This window comes from Protopterus annectens, chromosome 17.part0, assembly GCF_019279795.1.
Source record: "Protopterus annectens isolate FY-2018-M chromosome 17.part0, PAN1.0, whole genome shotgun sequence".
Classification (NCBI taxonomy): Eukaryota; Metazoa; Chordata; order Ceratodontiformes; family Protopteridae; genus Protopterus; species Protopterus annectens.
In genome coordinates, this window is record NC_056751.1 from 68,282,260 (window position 1) to 68,302,174 (window position 19,915).

Consider the following 19,915-nt stretch of genomic DNA (forward strand, 5'->3'; position numbering starts at 1 on the left):
GAAGAGAGATGCCCTGTCCATTCCCATAATAGGGAGTCTTGAGTGCTGGACAGACATGGGAAGCAAGTCTATTCTTTAGCAACCTTCCCTGTCAAGATGCTGAATTATTTAGCACATGTTATGCACTTCCAGATGGATTTGACCAAAGAACTCTCCAAATCTCTCTGTGTCCCTTTCTTCAGAGGAAAGTAATTCTGTCAACTTACAGTTGGCCACCCTTCATTCCCTGTCAAATGTCTTGATGTGCCTGATTTCCTATGTGACAGAAGATGCTTCTATGGCTGTGGGTACCAGCATAACCATTTGGAGATATGCCTGGATGCACCTTTGTGAATTTCTGGAGCCCGTATGATGGATTGACACTTTTCAGCCCAAAGCTTAAATAAATCCTATCCAGGACATTCTCCAGAAACCAGACGGGAGGGAGGAAACTGTGGATGTGAAGTTGTTCTATCTCGCCATTTTGTTCTTACACATAGGGTTGGAGCCGATCCCTCGGCTCCGAATCAGCCGCTTTTGAAGCTCAGACTCTCAGAGAAGCTCGAGACCCAGTGAATATCCCATGATGCCCTGCTATGAATCCCCAGATCTAGTTTGCCACTGCAATGGATCAACAGCTCGTTGGAGTTAGCTCAGGCCAGTGACTTTAAATTTCTAATTATTATCTCATTTTTCTTAAAAAATTTTTTTTTTTGTCTAAGTATTAGATATATAGTAGAGTGTTTAATAGTATAGTGTTAGGATGCTGGTTAGTTTAGTTTGCTAGAACCTTTAAATAGTTACTTTTTCTTCAGGCCTTTGGCCTTTCTGTGGGTGTGACAGGGCTCTGTCAGCCATTTTCTGTGTGTTGTTTTCTTTTATATATTTATATATATATATATATATATATATATATATATATATATATATATATATCTATATATATATATATATATATATATATATATATATATATATACAGTTAGAGTGGTAGTTTATATATATTTCTTAGCTAATAGTAGTAAAGTTTATTGGACATTTAAAACTCTATATTTAGCGTGATTTAGTAGATTAAGATATGTACATTTATACATATCTTTACCTATATCTAAGGTTTGTTGTTGCTATTGTTAAACCATGTCTGAAAAGCAAAAGTCAGGGTTTAAACAGTGTGAGTGTGGTCAGAAGATGTCTGTTACAGACAATCACTCCACCTGCGTTTACTGCTTAGGCTCGGTACACCTACAAGAGGAATGCTCTATCTGCCATTCCTTTAGCGCCAGGGTCCTCCTGGAAAGGCGCAGGAAATTGGTGGATATAGGACTCCTAAAGCCTGAATTTCAGGCTTCTTTAGATAAGGCTGACACCTCTTCCAAGGCTTTGAAGGGGTCGAAGTCTTCCAAAGGATCCTCGGAGCCCAAGTCATCGGCTCCAAGTTCCTCTAGCATGGTCCGTGCATTGGCTCTACAGTCCTTGGAGCCGTGTATCGAGTCCTTGCCTCGGGTTCCAGTTGTGGAACCAATATTGGAGACCCCTCAGTCTCCAATCCTTCAATCGGTTCCATCTTCGGCCCCTTCGACCCATCCCTCGACTCATTCTTCCAGGCTCTCCGATGTGGATCTGGACTGAGTGGTTAAGAGGCTCTTAGAGAACCCGGCCCTGGCCAAAATGTTATCTGCTTCGAGCCACTCAGCTTCGAAGCCTGAAATGCCCCCCATGGCTTCTCCACCTCTTCCTCTGAAGCCCATCGAGCATTTGGAGCCAGGTCAGATGGAACCAATATCGGTAGAACCCTTGGAGCCGAGGTTTGATCCTCCTCCCTCAGCTCCATCGACCTTGATCTCCTCGGTTCTGACCGAGGAATCTCGGGGCCGACAGTCCCTTGCCGGCTCTGGCATGGAGAGTCAAACCGATACTTCGGTTCCAACTCTTCCACTTGGGGCTTTGGCGCTGGTGGCCTCGGCTCCGTCCTCTGAATTGGAGCGGAGGGTCTTGGTCTGAGGAGAGCTGCCGGTCTCTTCGTAGCCGACTGACTTCTCGGACCGAGAGTCTGGTACCTTCGATGCCATGAGGAAGGTCATGGCTGCCAAGACCACTACCTCCTCAGATCTGTCTTCCCCTAAGGGGCCTCATTCTATCTCTTCCCCACAGATCCTCCCAAAGCATTGAGATCCAGGGCCTCAGGTATCCCCATTGGGTGGCCCATCCTCTCCAGGAACTTCACCGGACGCCCCTACTGATGAAGTTCCTAGGAAGAGATTGTGCAAGAGGATGCACTTGGATTCCCGACAGGAGTCTCTAACATCAGATACCGACTTGGAGGAATCAGACGGGTCCCCATAGTCCCCCTCAGAAGATGTCTCCTTCGCAGACATATTGGAAATCCTAAGGCAGAGTGGTGATTGGCAGTCCCTTGCCCCTTCTGTGGACGAGTCGGTTCTCCTGAAGGCCTTCGGATCTCAACCATCCACCTCCTGGGTTACGCCGCCCTTCGATGAGCTGATGGAATTGGTTGCTCGAAGGGCGTGGGAATCATCTGACTCAGTGGAACCGGTCCAATGCAGGCCCAATAAATTTATTACTTCCCCCACCGACAAGGCCTTTCTTACAAAAGGAGTCCCAGTTGATGCCATGGTGGTGGCAGCGGCCACCAAGAAAGAGATGTTGGAAACCTCTTCTGCTGTCCATCCTCCTAATAGAGATTCTAGGATGATGGACAGATATGGGAAATGCATATTTAGTTCTGCGGCATTTTCCATGAGGTCGCTCAACTACCTGACACATTTTACCAGCCTTCAACGAGATCTCCTAAAAGAGCTGAGAGATACTCTTCAGGGTAATACAGCTGATGCAGTCTCGGAAAAGGTGACTGCACAACTCAACACCCTTAATTCAATAGTAAACTCATCCATGCACCTCATTTCATATGCGGTCGATGGATCAAGTAGGGCAGCAGGCTCAGTGATAACTCTTTGGAGGCAATCCTGGATGCACCTTTGCTCCTTTGCGGAAGCCTTTAAATCTTCATTTGTCAATACCCCATTCGACGGGTCCGTTTGTTCGGACCCAAAGTTAAGGAGACACTTACTAGGTGTGAACAGGAAGGGAAGACTCTGTCTGCTGTAGGGGTCCGTTTTTCCACTCCAACCAGACCGTACCCCAAAGGGCAACAAAGTTGAAAAATGTGGTTCCGAAAACCTCAAGGAGCTTTCCAAAACACACCTACCGATACCCCCTCTAGAGGCAGAGGAGGGGGCAGAAATGGAAGACGCTGTCTAAACGGCAGAGGCGGTCCACAGAAACAGGGTGACAGGGATCAGTTCTCTGGTAAGCCCTATCAGCATTCCTGAAAGGAAACAAACAAAACCAAAAAAGCCGTTGAGCAGAATGCAGTACTAATTTCCAGTTCAACACGAAAGTGACACCATCCACGTACTTGAACGCTTTTATTAAACAAAAATCACATGCTTACTATAGGACTTCATCAGATAAAATAACCTAAAAACTTTCAGCTTTTATATTATAATTACAATCAATTAACCTATAAAATGCCATCTCTTTATTTCAAATAAACCAGTCAATTTCCTTTCTTGTCTCATTAATATTAAACCCATTCCTAAAAAGGAATTCCAAAAAAGGAAACTCATGTATGTACCATACTATAAAACAAATATAGCAAATTAAATATTAGATTTTCATGTGAATAACTTAACATTATGTTTAAAGATCATTGGGAAAGTTCATTCATTCAAAATATAATCCTAAAAATATATACTGAAGAGACTTATGTGCAAAATTCTACAAACATTAATAAAAGGCTCTCTCTAGTGTCCAAAACCTATATAACCTATTCGTTCAAATTTTTATTTTCCTTTTCTTAAATATGTTATTCCATATAACCATTATTAATATATAAAATCTAATCCATCAATTATATATATCTAATAAATATGATTATAAATATTTTATAAATATATAATTTAATATTATTTATTATGTAATAAATATATATAAAAATATGTTTAAAATGAATGAAATTAATAAAATTATTTAAAATTAATGTTGTCATACAAGAAAATACAACCCAGCAAATGTAACTCAAACTTTGTTAGCTTTCACCTTTAAGATAGGTCCAATGGATAAATTCTCATTTAATCCAGGTCTTTTACATGCATCCAAGTAAACCTGCCACCAGGATTATATTTTGAATGAATGAACTTTCCCAATGATCTTTAAACATAATGTTAAGTTATTCACATGAAAATCTAATATTTAATTTGCTATATTTGTTTTATAGTATGGTACATACATGAGTTTCCTTTTTTGGAATTCCTTTTTAGGAATGGGTTTAATATTAATGAGACAAGAAAGGAAATTGACTGGTTTATTTGAAATAAAGAGATGGCATTTTATAGGTTAATTGATTGTAATTATAATATAAAAGCTGAAAGTTTTTAGGTTATTTTATCTGATGAAGTCCTATAGTCATGTGATTTTTGTTTAATAAAAGCGTTCAAGTACGTGGATGGTGTCACTTTCGTGTTGAACTGGAAATTAGTACTGCATTCTGCTCAACGGCTTTTTTGGTTTTGTTTGTTTGGTTTATATTGAAAAGCCACACTATTTTTGTTTATTCCTGAAAGGAAGCCCGGCTGTCCTACTCTGGAGGCAGTCGGGGGTCGCTTGGCTTTATACCCAGACAACTGGCTAAACATTACAACAGACTCTTGGGTGAAAAGCGTCATTGCCAGAGGTTATTACATCCCCTTTATAAAAACCCCACCTATATGTAGAAGGATTCTAGACATACCACCCAGTCTGAGAAAATTAGCAGTTGTAGAAATCCAAAAGCTGCTGGACAAAAGAGTCATCCAGCCAGTCCCAGTGGACCAAATAGGATCCGGAACTTACTCAAGGTTCTTTTTAGTTCCAAAGAAAACAGGGGACTGGAGGCCCATACTAGACCTCAGCAAACTCAACACCTTCATCAAGAAGGAAAAGTTATGGATGGTCACGCTGCTGTCGATTCTCCCGTTCCTGGCAATGGGCGATTGGATGTGCTCTATAGATCTCAAGGATGCTTACTACCACATCAAAATGGACAGATCATCCAGAGATCACCTGCGTTTCCAGCTGGGGGCCAGTTATTATCAATTCAGAGCCCTGCCCTTTGGTCTCAACACAGCCCCCAAGGTGTTTACCAAATGTATGGCAGTGGTTACGGCTCACCTGAGACGGTTGGATTCGAGGTGTTTCCATATCTGGATGACTGGCTCCTCACCGCCACCTCCAGGCATCAACTAATCCTAGCAAGAGACTACACGATACACCTTTGCTCCCAGTTGGGTATTACCCTCAATTTTGAAAAATCGCTCTCGCAGCATATTACATTTATAGGGGCAGAACTAGACACTGTCAACGCAAGAATCAGTTTGACCCAATCAAGAATCGCAACACTAAAAGATCAATTATCCAGGCTCTTAGCCCGCAACAAAGCTCCAGCGTCCAAAATACTACAGCTTTTAGGCACAATGGCAGCCACTTTGATAGCAGTCCCGTTAGGCCACATGCACATGCGAATTCTCCAGTGGTTACTTTTCACACAATGGTCGTACCAGCAACTACCCATGTCACACAAGATCCGATTAACCAATCTTTGCAAGAAAGATCTCAGCTGGTGGTTGCACAGCGACCAAGTAATAATAGGACATCCCTTCGTTCTTCCCCAACCCACAGCCGCAGTGACCACGGATGCTTTCCTGATAGGGTGGGGGGGGGGCTATGTCAGGGAAAGACTGTCCAAGGCACTTGGTCAAACATGGAAACGTACCTGCATATAAATGTCCTAGAGCTGAGAGCAGTGTTCTTAGCATTGCAACACTTTCACAACTCTCTTCCTCCAGGCACAATTGCTATCCAGACGGACAACATGTCGGTTGTCTGGTACATCAACAAAGAAGGGGGAACCAGATCGTACCCTTTATGCTGGGAGGCCCTAAGGATTTGGCAATGGGCTGTATCCACCGGACGCTTTCTGATAGCAATGCACATCCCGGGGACATCCAACGTGATAGCGGACAAACTAAGCAGAGCCATGCTGTTGCCTCACGAGTGGTCTCTCAATCAACAAGTAGCGGAAAACATTTTCCACAGATGGGGCCAGCCTTGCTGCGACCTATTTGCATCTCCGATGAATGCCAAATGCAGCAGCTACTTTGCTCTTTATCCCCCACCGGGGAAAGAACCGAGGGATGCGCTCGTACACGATTGGCCCCTGGGTCTCCTATATGCTTTTCCGCCAATACCTCTAATTCCCAAATTCATGCAGAAAGCCAAACGTCTGGGAAGGACTGTGATTTTAATAGTCCCGTCTTGGCCTTGGCAGATTTGGTTTCCCTTCCTGTGGAAATATCAACTGGAAGAACCATGGATCCTGGACCCAGTGCCGGATCTTCTGACTCATTCATCGGGAGTTCTCCATCCCTCCCTCCCTCCCATCCCTGAAACTGACAGCTTGGCTGCTCCGATTCCCACACTAGCCAGGTCACATGAGTTGTCTTCTGCGGTCCAACATATTATAGTTTCATCTCATAAGCTATCTACCAGGAAACTATATAACAGCAAATGGAAACGATTCGTTCACTGGGCTTCTCAACATGACACGGACCCTTATGTAGCACCTATCCATACCATTTTAGACTTCTTGTCGTCATTGTTCTATGATGGCGCAGCTGCTGCCACCATTAGAGTTCAATTGGCTGCTATCTCAAACTTCCATGTAGGCTTCAACGGCTCTAACATCATGTCGCATAGGCTTTGTAAAGCATTTGTAAAAGAGACCCATCATCTCAGGCCACCTATTAGGCATCCTGTCTACCCCTGGAATTTGAATCTGGTTTTATCCCAACTGATGCTTGCCCCCTTTGAACCTGCTTCATCTTGTCGTTTAAAGTTTTTGTCTTGGAAAGCCTTATTCCTGGTAGCCATTACGTATGCACGCAGGGTCTCCGAACTTCAAGCTTTGTCCTTCAAACCCCCATATTTGATTTTTCATCCTGATAGGGTGTCCCTCAGGACAAATCCTACCTTTCTTCCCAAGATCTCTTTGGAAAGTAATTTGAATCAGTCCATTGAGCTCCCAACCTTCTTCAAACACCATACCAACAAACTGGAATATATGTTACACAAGCTTGATGTACATAGACAGCTGAGGTTCTATCTGGATAGAACAAAGGATTTCAGACAATCGGATCAACTCTTCGTGTCTTATGCAGAAAATAAAAAAGGTGTCTCAGTATCAAAAATCACATTATCCAAGTGGCTCTCTGATTGCATCAGATTCATTTATGCTTCTACTAATCAGCCATTAGAAACCAACGTCAAAGCCCATTCTACACGAGCTGTTTCTACATCATTGGCTCATGCAGCTCGTTTACCTTTAGATACCATCTGTGCAGCTGCCACGTGGTCAAAACCTCACACATTTATCACTCATTACAAAGTGGATAAGACCTCCAGGGACAGGGCTACATTTGGTTCCACTGTGCTCAGGAATGTTCTCCCGTGAGCCACCCAGGATGAGGGTGCTTGGGAAGCTACCCATGTGTAAGAACAAAACGGCGAGATAGAACAACTTCACATAAAGAAGTTATGTCCTTACCATAACGTTCCATGTGAGTTGTTCATCTCGCCTTTTTGTTCTTACATTCCCACCCACCTTCCCCCTCCAGTCCAGTGAGATGGTTGCCTTGGTAGATTAGTCCAGCTGTCAGTCTGTTTAGACATTCCAGCTCTACTTCTCTCCCCCTACTCTTATAGTTTTCTAAGTAGGTAGACTTTATAGTTTTATTCTGTCCGTAGGCTGTCTTGGTTGCAGCATACTAGATCTGGGGATTCATAGCAGGGCATCATGGGATATTCACTGGGTCTTGAGCTTCTCTGAGAGTCTGAGCTTCAAAAGCGGCCAATTCAGAGCCAAGGGATTGGCTCTGACCCCATGTGTAAGATCAAAAAGGCGAGATGAACAACTCACATGGAACGTTATGGTAAGGACGTAACTTCTTTTTCCACAAGTCACAATTGTTTGCTCGTGACACACCTATTGAACCCCCCCCCCAATGCAGAGGGCAAAACTCTAATGGTGGGTGTTGCCCAAGTGGCAGAGGTAGCCCATAAAACCAAAGGTCTAACAGTTCTTTCTCCAATATGCTTGCCAGTGCTCCTGAATGTTTGCCTGATTGCTGCACTCTGAAGGCAGTTGGGGGGGTTCTTATTACTCTACCCCACAGACTGGAAGTCCGTCACTCATGATGTTTGGGTGCAGAGAATCATAACCAGAGGCTGTTCCATCCCGCATTATAAATAAAAAAAAAAGCTGCTAAAAGTCAGGTCATCTAATAGGTCCTGCTAGATCAGCAAGGATCCAGAATTTACTTAAGATTTCTTTTAGTGCCAAAAAAGAATGGGGATCTCAAGCCAAATCTGAACAAATTTGTGAAGCAGATGAAATTCTGGATGGTCACAGTACAGTCCATCCTTCCACTGCTAAGGATGGACAACAGGATTTGCTGAATAGACCTTCAGGATGCATGCTACCACATAAAGATGGACAAATACTCCAGAAGGTTTCTCCTGTTCTGGCTGGGAGCCATTCACTTCTAGTTCAGATTCCTGCCATTTGGTCTCACCACAGCCCCCTTGAGTATTCACCAAATGCATGGCAATAGTTGCAGCTCTTCTTAGACTTCAGGGGTTCCAGTTCTTCCCATACATTGATGACTGGCTCTTAACTGTCACCACCATGAATCTTCTTATTCAAGTCAGGGACTCCTTGTTTCAACTTTGCTTAGTGCTAGACATTACAGTAAATACAGCCAAGTCCAAACTTTACCTTTTCCAGACTTTGTAACTCATTGGAGCTGTGTTGAACATGAAATTAGAAATTGCCATGTTTCCACAAATCAGGATCTCCACACTCCATAAACAATCACTACCAGTCCTTTCTTCTCAGAATTTGTGGAAGACTCTATTTTAATGGCCGTCGGCTCTGCTAGGAGGGTTTCGGAGTTACACACCCTGTCTAGTAAACTTCCTTATCTGGTTTTCCACAAGGACAGAGTTACTCTAAGAGCTAAGCCTTCCTTTTTTTCAAAGGTGGCTTCTGAATCATCACTCAATCAATCTATCAGTCTTCCTGTTTTCTTCTCAAGTTTCTCTAATAAAGATGCATAAATGTTACACTTGTTGGACATTGCCAACTACATTTTTAATTACATTGGCACTAAGAAGATTAGAAAGACCGATCAGTTGTTTCCATTTTTGCAGCCAAAATGGGAAAAGGGGTATCAAAAGTGACCTCTCTCACTCATTATCTGTTTGTATTTCACATCTACTGAAAGAGAACAGCTTATTCTTACCCAAGCCTCCTAATGTCGACTTGCTTAGGTCTATGGCTGCAGTCACAGCTTTCTTCTCAAGACTATCACTTGACATTTGACATTTGTGCTTCTGCTACTTTCTCCAATGTTCACACCTTAATATCTCACTATAAGCTGGATTTACAATCATGGTCAAGATCCTCCTTTGTTTTGGTTAAGCTCTAGAATATCCTTCCATGAGATCTTCCAAATTGGAAAGTACCATAGAACTGTGTTCCAGCCATTGAGGAACAGACAGAAGAGACATTATATAAGTTAGGAAAGTTAGATAAGTTAGGAAAGTTATATGCTTACCAAAATGATATATCTATTTTGTTTGTTTTAATCCTTCATTAACATCCCTCCCTTCTTCCCCTTTCACAAATTTCTGCATGGCTTCTGGAGGGTGTATACTTATAGCTATCTTGGTTTGGTCATGTACTGTTCAAGATCTGTGTTTCAAAGCTGTTTCATCCTATGAGGTGTTTGGTTTTATATGTCATTGGGTAATTTATTTTCTGCCAGTGTAGGGGCAAACTTGATCTGAGGTAATTCACTTCTTGCAGGTTGTTACAGGTAAGGGGAGAGGCCTAAACATTGGATTCAAAGTCTGTGAGTGGCCAAATTGGATCCTAGTTAAGAGCCAATAACCCAACCATTGAGGAAGGATGGAAGAAGACAACACAGATCTGTCATTATGGTAAGTACATAACTTTTGTGTTTTGAAACCTGGAGGATAGTCAAGATCATAGGTAATATGAATTAAAGAAGGGGATAGGAAGGACTGCCTGAGATTGTCTTAGCAGAGGTTGACAGATAAGAATGGAAAAAGAAAACTAAGCGGACAGCAGGAGAAGTTGGACAGAGGTAGCAGAAGGGAGCTAAGCTGGCTAGAGCAGGAACCTGCAAGAGGGAAGATGAACCCGAGGAGAGGAAAGGCAGAAGATGACGAGGAGGATAAGGAGTCAGGATCAAAGGTAGGAAAGATACTGATGGCAGACACACTGGTGGCAAAGAAGAGAAAGGAGGAAGAGGGAACCCAGAAGAGGAAACAGTAACAAGAATGAATGGCAGTAAAAGAGAAATGAGGAAGAACCCTGGAAATGGAGACTCAAGGAAGCAGAGGGCTAGAGAAGTGATGTCAGGTAGAAGGAACAGGATATATAGTGTAGTCAGTACTGGAGCAAGACTGTAGACAGAATCAGTAAAGAATCCAAGTTTTGGTGATGGACAAAGGAGGGATAACTGGAGAATGAGCAAAGATGAGGGAGGTGGAATTTTGATGTCTGGAGAAGGGTTTGGTGATCATCAGGCTGGTCTCAGGACTAATCCTGGATAGAATATTGCAGGAAGTGATCAAAGTGACTTTGAAGAAAAATGAAAACCACAGCAATCACTGAACTCTCTCGGGAAGAGGAAACAAAAGAATTAACAGCTTGGAGGGTCAGAGAGGTAGGATATAGGGACCTAAGATGTAGAGTGATATTTTCCAGGCTTCTATTGATGCTAGCAGGTAACACATGTAGATGGTCTGGAATAAGGCATTCCACTTTCTGGCTCAAGTGATGGATAGAAGATTGGGTTGGAGGAGATGTATACCTCTCAACTGTCCAGATTTTCTCAAAATGTCCAGGTTTTTGCCTCATATTTTTGGTCTGTTCTTCATAAAACTTCTGGTTTTCTGGCAAATTATGTATAATTGAAGCCATTAAATAATGGAATACTTTTGAATTTAAAACTTCATATCTTTCAGACAATACATGCTAACACAATCATGTAATTTTAACAACTTTCTAAGTTTATTATAGCAATATTTAAAATATGTCCCTATTTTTGGGCATTTGTCCTCTCATTATTTTAGGCTTTGTACAGATTTCTTGCACTAAGAGGTTGAGAGGTGTGAAGAGATATCAACAGTGGGAAACTGTGGGTAAGGGCAGGAATGGCAAACTGAAGAGCTCTGTAATAATGACAAACTCCACTTTTACCAGGAAGATATATCAGAGAGGTGCTGCTTCTAGACTGAGGTGAAAGAATCAGACAAATAGAACAACATACAGAAAGCTGGAAAAAGTAATGGCTGATGGGTTTGGTGGATAGATAGGAAAGCAAAAGGTGGAGGAGCCTTCAGAAGGAGGATGAGATGAAAAGTTATATTAACAAGTACCAGGACATTACGGAATAAAATGGGTAACAGTTATAACAGAGAGTGAGACAGCTAGAGGTAACAGAGAGCTGAGCAAGTGCCAAGAGGGGAAAACAACTGTCAATTTTCAGAAATTTCAAGATCTGGAGAACAGGTAGTGATGTTGTGATATACATTATATCAGTGGCAAAAATGTGAGACTAGGGAGGTGAAGGAATATGACACAGCTGAAACTAACACAGGAGAGACATCAGTAAAAATATGTCTACTGAAAGTAAGGGTAGACATGAGAGAAAAGGGTAGCTAACTTATTTGGCACAGAAAGAGAAGTGACAGTGAAAAAGATGGTAGGCTTCATGGGAGGGATCACAGTCTGCTGGAGGCAGATTGGATAGGCCCATGATCAAAGGTTTGGAGAAAGGTGGATCTGGCTGAGTTTACTGACCATGAAATATTGACTCAACTGGTGCAGGAACCCACTAGCAAAAATAAAACCCATGATATATTCCTGTTCAGAGCAGACAGGAATAGAGGAAGGGCATCAAAAGGCACCCCTGATAAGGAGTGATCATATGTCAACATGTTTCATTATCAAAAGAAAAGCATTTTAAGGAAAGACCAAAATTCAGGTCTGGGACTAGAGTGGGTTGATTAGTGGAAACTACGGTGAATGAGTAATGATGAAGTTGGTAACTGTAATGACACAAAGGGGCAAATGACGTGTGGGACAGACTAAAAGTAGTTATTAAGGGAGACCATTGGGAATGAAAGTAACAAGGAAAAGCAGAGAAAAAAGGAAAAACACAATTTTGGATCATCAAGGAGGTACCATTGAACATAATACATAAAGAGTAATCCTTTCTGGTGGGGAACAGGAGAAACGTGCTCTATCACGCTATGAGGTAACCAAAATGGTAATAATTGTAGCCAAAGTGGTAGTAGAAAAAGTTCTGGCAAGTTCTGTAATGAAGAGGCAATAAGACATGTTTCAGCTTTATTACAGACAGGAGGTGAACTGGAGAGTGGCACTGAATCAAGAGCAATGGTGACACCTGAGGCAACACTCTGACCCATATAGAAAAAGCAGGCAGGAAGAAGGGTAAAAAGGAGGACAGTAAAACAGGAGAAGAGGTCAAAGAACTGAATAAATTATTATACTTATTTTTTATTATGGAAAAAGACAGAATGCAATGCTGAGAAGGGAAACATTGATGACAGACCAATAAATGGAAATAAGGGTTAGAGAAGGATTAGAGAACCCGAGGGGAAATCTGGTGTGATGGCTGGATTAGCAGTGATCAATAATCCTTGGTAATTTTGTCAGGATAATGTCACCCATATTGACCAACATCAACAACAGATCACTGACAAGTAGGGAAACGCACGAAGATTAGAAGACAGCCATATAGATGCCAGTACACAAGGATGGGAGAAATTTCAACTCTGAGAAGTAGGAGTTAATTAGTTTATATTTGTAATGGGGAAGGCAATGGAAAACATTCTAAGGGAGAGGTCTGTTACACTCCTGGAGGAGAACCAATTCCAGGCCACCAGCCAGCATATACTTAGACCTAAAAGACTTTGCCAGGCAAATCTAATCCAGTTGTCTGACTAAGTGACAGTAAAGCTGGACATGAGAATTTCAGCTGATATCATATAAACTAACCTTAGTAAAATGTTTATTTCTTTCCCTAAATTAAACTAATAAGCTATCTAAAGGTAATAGAAGTAGGGAGAGCGTCCTTAACTGGGGAAAGGGATGGCTTGTTGACAGGATACAAAGAGTGGTGGTCAGGGGTACCCTATTTCAGTAGAAGCTCAAGATTAATGGTTCATCGCATATTTCACTGATGATGTTTGTGTTCTTCACTGTGCTTATTCAAGACATATTAAATGACATAAGATGTAGAAGGGACATGAGCTGATTAAATCAGTAGGCTAAAAAAAATAGCAGTTAATCTTTAAATTCCAGTCATACCTCTCAACCTCTTGCAGCAAGAAATCTGGATAAAGTCATAAATAAAAGTGGGACAAAGGCCCAAAAATAGGGGCAATTTTTAAATATTGCTCTTACAATCTTAGAAAATTGGTAGAATAACAGGTTTTAAATTAGCATGAATTTTCTGAATGGTATGAAGTCTGAAACTCAAATGTCTGTCATTATTTTTTAACTTCAATCTTTAATGATTTGCCACCAATTTGCCAGAAAAACACAATTTTATGAAAAATGGACCAACAATATGAGGCAAAAATCAGGACATTCTGTGAAAATCTGTATAGTTGAGAAGTATGACTCCAGTAGGTGTAAGGTGTTCTGTTTGGGATTTAATGACTCAAGGACAACCTATGATCAGGAAGAACTGACTTGGAAGAGACTCATTAGAAGCACCTGGGGGCAGTATTAAATCTGCAATGGACCACCAGATAATGAACTAGAACATTGCAGTGAAAGCCAGCAAGATGCTGAACTGCACCAAAGAATAAACTCCAAATATCTGAACATCATATTGTCACAGTGTAGTGCAATGGTGAAGCCAACTGTCTTACTGGAGAGGATACAGAGGAAAGCAGGTCTTGGCAGCTGGCACAGAGGATTAAGGCTATAAGCTGTTAAAGTGCTGCTTTCCGTGGTTTAAGGTTTGATTCCCTAACCCTTCACTTGCCTACTTTGTGACCTTAAGCAAGTCACTTAATCAGTCAGTGCTTGGGGAAATTGGGAATTTGGGCTAAGGTCATTAATGGTCTACTGAACTGCATGCTTAGTAAATACCTATGAAACTAAAAGGGATCAGTGGAATGGATTGAGTTACCTTATGATGATAGCTAAAAAGACTAGGACTGCATTGCCTAGTAATAAAGAGATATAGGGAACATGATTTAGGTATGAAAGATCTTGAATTGAAGTATGAGGGAGTAGAACTGATGGGAAAGGACAAGGAGAGCAGACCCGGGCATACACTGTGTATTATGTACTGATGAGTCTGTCAGAACATGGGAACTTTGTCAAGGAGAGAGTGTGGTGAGCATGTGGGGTGACCTGTTTCAGTGGATGGTGAGGACTAGGACTCTACAGATGAATGTTGGGTACATTCCAGAGAGCTAGGAACAGACTGAGATGAAGTGAAGGTAAAATTTGGACAGGAGGAGCAATGGCATGATATTGGCTGTATAACTAGGGCAGACTGCAAAGATAAACTATCTCCTCCTGTCAACCACTGTATAGAACAATCTCTGAAGGAGTGATCCCCACCATATGGAAAATATCGCATATTATTCCTCTACATAAAGGATTAGCTAAAATTATGGAAAGATGTATACACAAACAATTTCTCAACTATCTTCTTCATAACAAACTTCTAGCTGACTGTCAACATGGTTTCAGGCCTTCCCATAGTACTACAACTGCCCTCCTTTCCTTCTCTGACTCCATAAATAATAATCCTATTCATAGATCTATCAAAAGCCTTTGACATGGTTAACCATAATATACTTCTTCACAAACTCAATCTCTTTTCTCTTAGCTCACAATCTCTACAGTGGTTTAGGAGCTATCTCAATAACAGGCAACAAGCAGTGTTTTGGGATAACAACCTATCATCCTTAACCCCAGTAAATATTGGTGTTCCACAAGGATCAATCTTAGGTCCCCTTCTTTTCTCATTATTTATTAATGACCTACACTTTAATGTGCCAGAAGCTACTTGTATTCAATATGCTGACGACTCTACTTTGATCTGCACTGCTAAAATGTCTCCTCCCTTCAGTCCATCACCCAAACAGTTTTCCAAAACGTTGAAAAATGGTTTATGCAACACTGCCTCCTCCTAAACCCCCAAAATTACTCCTACCAATAAATCTCCCAAACCATTTTTCACTATCTCCTCAAATAATTCTACCTGTATTAACCCTGATATGACGACTGACTGTTAGGTGTAACCATTGACAACCAACTCTTTGATGACCATATTAACTCTACTATTAAAGCTGTAAATAAAAAGTTGGGATGCTCATTAAACCCTTCCTTTCCCCATTGCTCAAACTCACCTGATCTCCAACATTTCCAAACTCTCTACCTGCTATCACAGTATAGCAAGATTCATTACTTCTCCCCTCAGAACTCACCTCTGTCTCTACCTCAAACAACTAAATTGGCTAGTCCTACATAACCACTTACTCATCATTCATAAGACACTTTACTACCCTGATGATACTCCTAGCCTGACAAAACTAATTTCACCATATAAAAAATAAACTTCTAGTATCTGTTACTAAATCGCACAATAAAGCTGGATTATTTTCAAATTCCATAGGTAAAAACTGGAATCAACTCCCTCAAGAATTAACTAATCAAGACTCTACTACTCTTTTCAAAAAACATATTAAGGAACATCTTAAAACTCAATGGTTATGTCCTTGTACCAACCCCGACCTAATCTTCCTCTTCCTCCTTACTGAGATCCTAACCTACACTTTCTTCTTAGAACTATGCCTTACTAAGAATCTTTTTATACTGTTTCCTTCTGTTTTATTAGTCTAACTATAGTACCATGCCTTTAATTTTTCTTTTTTTTCCTTATTTTAATTCTACTTCTAATGTATTTTTAGACTCTTTTTGTAATTTTCTCCTTTTTTCAACTTGTATATTGTTGTGCATATTAATTTTTTTTTTTTTTGTGATATATAATTGTTGCTTACCTGTTCTGGAGCTTTTCTCCCCGGGCCTCGACTGTAAACGGATGTATGTCCAGCTTGACTATCCCGGTCAACAAATGTAAAATAATAAATAAATAATATCTGAGTTTATATTTTGCTGGGGTTGTGCAATCTGTCAGCAAGATTCAGTTAACTGTATTGAATGACTTTATGTTACAGCATGGAAGGTTGTCATGCCTTCACTACCAGCATAGCATCTGTCCACAAATTAGATATAAATTGTAACCTGCCTGTTCTGAGTTTTTATAAATGCTGAGTTAACCAAGGCATCGAAGGAAAATATTTTGCTTGATGAGTAAGGTTAAAATGTTTGCAGTCTTCTGAGGAAATCCTAGGGAAAATGATCAGGAAAGTCCATCACTTGCAGACCACCTTCTAAAACACACACAAACAAACACACTCAAAACCCTCATGATTGCTGTCAGTCTCTGTTATTTTTCAGTAGGTGGACAGCCTACCTACAAAACCGTAACAAAGTAGCAGATAAAAATAAAACACAGAGAAGTAGAAGATTGCTACACATGACAATGTTTTGCTGCTGTTTTCTATAGTTTTCTCAGTATGCTGCTACACTGTCTAAACTAGGGCTTCACACTACTCATGTACAGTGTTTACTGAAAGCAGTGAGATAAGTGACAAAGTAGACTGAAATATCAAAACTGTTCAAAAGTTATGGTACTTGTTTGGCTGAATAGCTACTTAAACTCTACACTAATATATACATAAAATGTGACCATAGTAAATAAATAAAATGTGTTTTCAAATTACAATTTTTTTCATGTCAAAATTGCACAGGCTATCTTGAATGGCTTTTTGGCTGAATTTCCTTCAGCAGTGAAACAGACATCAACAAGTATAGTGGAAGCAGCAGTTGAAATTTATCATCGAATGAGTATTGACCTTCTACCCACACCTGCAAAATCACATTATGTCTTTAATTTGCGAGATTTGTCAAAGTGTGTACAGGGTAAGTTGGCAGAGTGATGTTGCATTTTCTGTCCCTTTCAAGCACTGTGTAGTGAAACATTCTGTTAAAGGGCTTGACAAAAACATTATCAGATTGAGTATCTCAGTTGACGTCTTGTATGTGGTGGCATTCAAGTAAAAATTGTAAGATTCTTTGGAAGACATATATCTCTAGTGACCTCAGGTGTTAGGTCCTCTTTGTTGATGTTTATCACCTTTGCTTCTACATTCATTCACCTCACCCCACCCCATCCCCATACACACAAACATACACATGCTGCTTTTGTGGCAAGTTTTGTATACAGTGTCGTCTGTTCATTTATCTGCATTAATTTGTCATTGACCATATGAGCCGAGCTCAATGCACCACTCAGTTTGTGTTTGATTCACTGTAAGTCTTTTGAAATTACAGTTTTTGTATTTTGCCTTTGTTCGCTTTTATTTTGATAGTTTCTTGTGAGTGCTTTTCTACAATTGCAGGTGTGGTTGTGAAAAAATAATCAAACCCTTGTCTCTGTCGAATGTAACAAAGAACAATTTCTATGGCTCATTTGCCTATGCAATGAACACAGCACAAAATAATGTCTTCATTGTCTGAATATAATAAAGTCATTATACAGCAGGAGAAAACTGCTTGATGGGTAATTTTTCAATAAAAAACTCACCCAAGATGAAATCCAGAGAGAAAATGCAAGGTCACTGGAAGGCTTTATGTTTTATTGCTAACATTACCACAAGCAGAACACTAAAGGAAAGTCTTCCAGTAAAATTATAACTCAGTAAACTGGTTACTCAGAACACTAAAGGAAAGTCTTCCAGTAAAATTATTACTCAGTAAACTGGTTACTCAGAACACTAAAGGAAACTCTTCCAATAAAATTATTACTCAAAAGCTGGTTACTGGCTTCATTCCCTTTGATATCACCAACGGTCATGACAGTGTGATTGACTCTTTGCTTCTTCAGGAGCTTTGGAAGGTTTCACTCTAACCCCCTGCATAGGAATAAAGGTGCATTCTGAGTAGTTTGAGCAACAACTAGTTAGAAATTCATATGTGAAATAAATGCCTATTTGTATCTCTAGAATCCTGTAGAAAGCAAAACATATTTGCAGCTGAATTGTTTAAAGTGGAAACATTCATTAGTTTCCAAGTGTTAAACTGGATTTTATAAATTGGATTAAACACACTCCTGTCCAACGTTTATTTTGTACATAACCTAGACTACAAGAGTAACCCTTAAAGCTACCCAGAGTTTCAGCAATATTTTTGTTTCTCCTTTAGTGAGTTTTCATGTGGTACCATGCAGTCGCTCCAACATTGTTTTGATTTCACCATATTTACAGAAGTGGGAACATCATGACTTCTTTCACAATTAGGCATGTGAACAACACTTTATATCATTATACTTCAGTTAGACAAAAGCCAGGTATTGATGATAGTTGTGTTGACCATCATAGTAGCTTTTGGTTGGTCCCTTGCTGCATTTAATGAGTTGAATGCTATTCTAAATATTAACTAGAGAAAGACTGCATCATTTCATACCAAATAACATTAACAGACTCAAATTAGAAAATTAATCCTAGCCAAATCCTGTACAAGAAAAAAAAAAGAACGAATGCAGGACACTTCAAAGATGTTGCATTTAAAACTGCTCACAGCTAATATTTTTTATCTGTAGACTTCACCAGACTGTGAATAAAAATTAAATAACCCAATAAATACCATTCTGATAACAAAACAATTCATTAAAAGCCAAAGAAAAGTAAATATACACCATGCACAGAACAAATAAATATCCAAAGTATAGGCACCACCATAATGAAAAGTGATTAATCACAGAATTGACATAGATCATTTCTCAACCGCATATAACCATCAATGAGTTTGTAAAGTTAACCGTTTGAAATCTCAATACTTCGTAATCAGAGTCCTGGAATAGCAAGACTGAGTGACTGAAAATGCAGACTTACATGTGCTAAGTTTAAGATTTCTGTTCTTTGGAATAGTCCCCTATCACCAAGGCATGGTGTTGTCATATTTGGTATATATAAGTTTGAAAGGGTTGGGAGGGTATGGGCGAGCTTCCCCCTGCAAAAAACAATTTTAAAAGAGAAAAGTGTTATTCAACATTTGCCAGTCTGCTGCTTTCTTTTTTTATCACCCTGTGTCTCACTATTGTAAGTCCCAGTATTTCAATAGAGAGATGTTCGAAAATGCTACACCCATAGGCATTCAGTTTGATAGATCCTGTGGGCTGTAGAAAAGTTACTGTGTGTGAGAATCATCCTTTAGGTGTTTACAAAGCAGAGTTTTTAAGAATAAGGTGACACATTTCTTGAAAAGCTATTGATTTTAAAAACATTGATTCTGGTAATAATTCATTTATTGCCATTTATAGCAGTTTCATTAACTGTTCTGTAACATGACAAACTTGTTACTCTTGGATGTTGTTTTAGGACTAATGAATATACCCTCTGCATTTTCAGGTATTCTTCAGTGTGACTCAGGCACAGTGAGAGATCAAAACCAAATATTCAGACTGTTTTGTCATGAATGTGAAAGAGTATTTCATGACCGTTTAATCAACAATGAAGACAAAAATTATTTCAATGCTATGTTAGCAGAGATGGCTGGTAAGACTTTTAATTCTAATAATTGCCATTTTATAATATATGAATTTATATCTGTGTTAAA

At 40.1% G+C, this 19,915-nt stretch overlaps 1 protein-coding gene across 1 annotated transcript in view; it reads left to right on the plus strand.

Moving 5' to 3' along the window:
• The window catches only part of DNAH6 (dynein axonemal heavy chain 6), a 5,071,261-nt gene that overhangs the window by 3,215,137 nt on the left and 1,836,209 nt on the right, over nucleotides 1-19,915 (plus strand). The window contains exons 43-44 of the mRNA XM_044059309.1: nucleotides 17,050-17,221; nucleotides 19,708-19,854. Of these exons, the coding sequence (XP_043915244.1) occupies nucleotides 17,050-17,221; nucleotides 19,708-19,854 (319 nt within the window). The remainder of the gene's footprint in view (nucleotides 1-17,049; nucleotides 17,222-19,707; nucleotides 19,855-19,915) is intronic.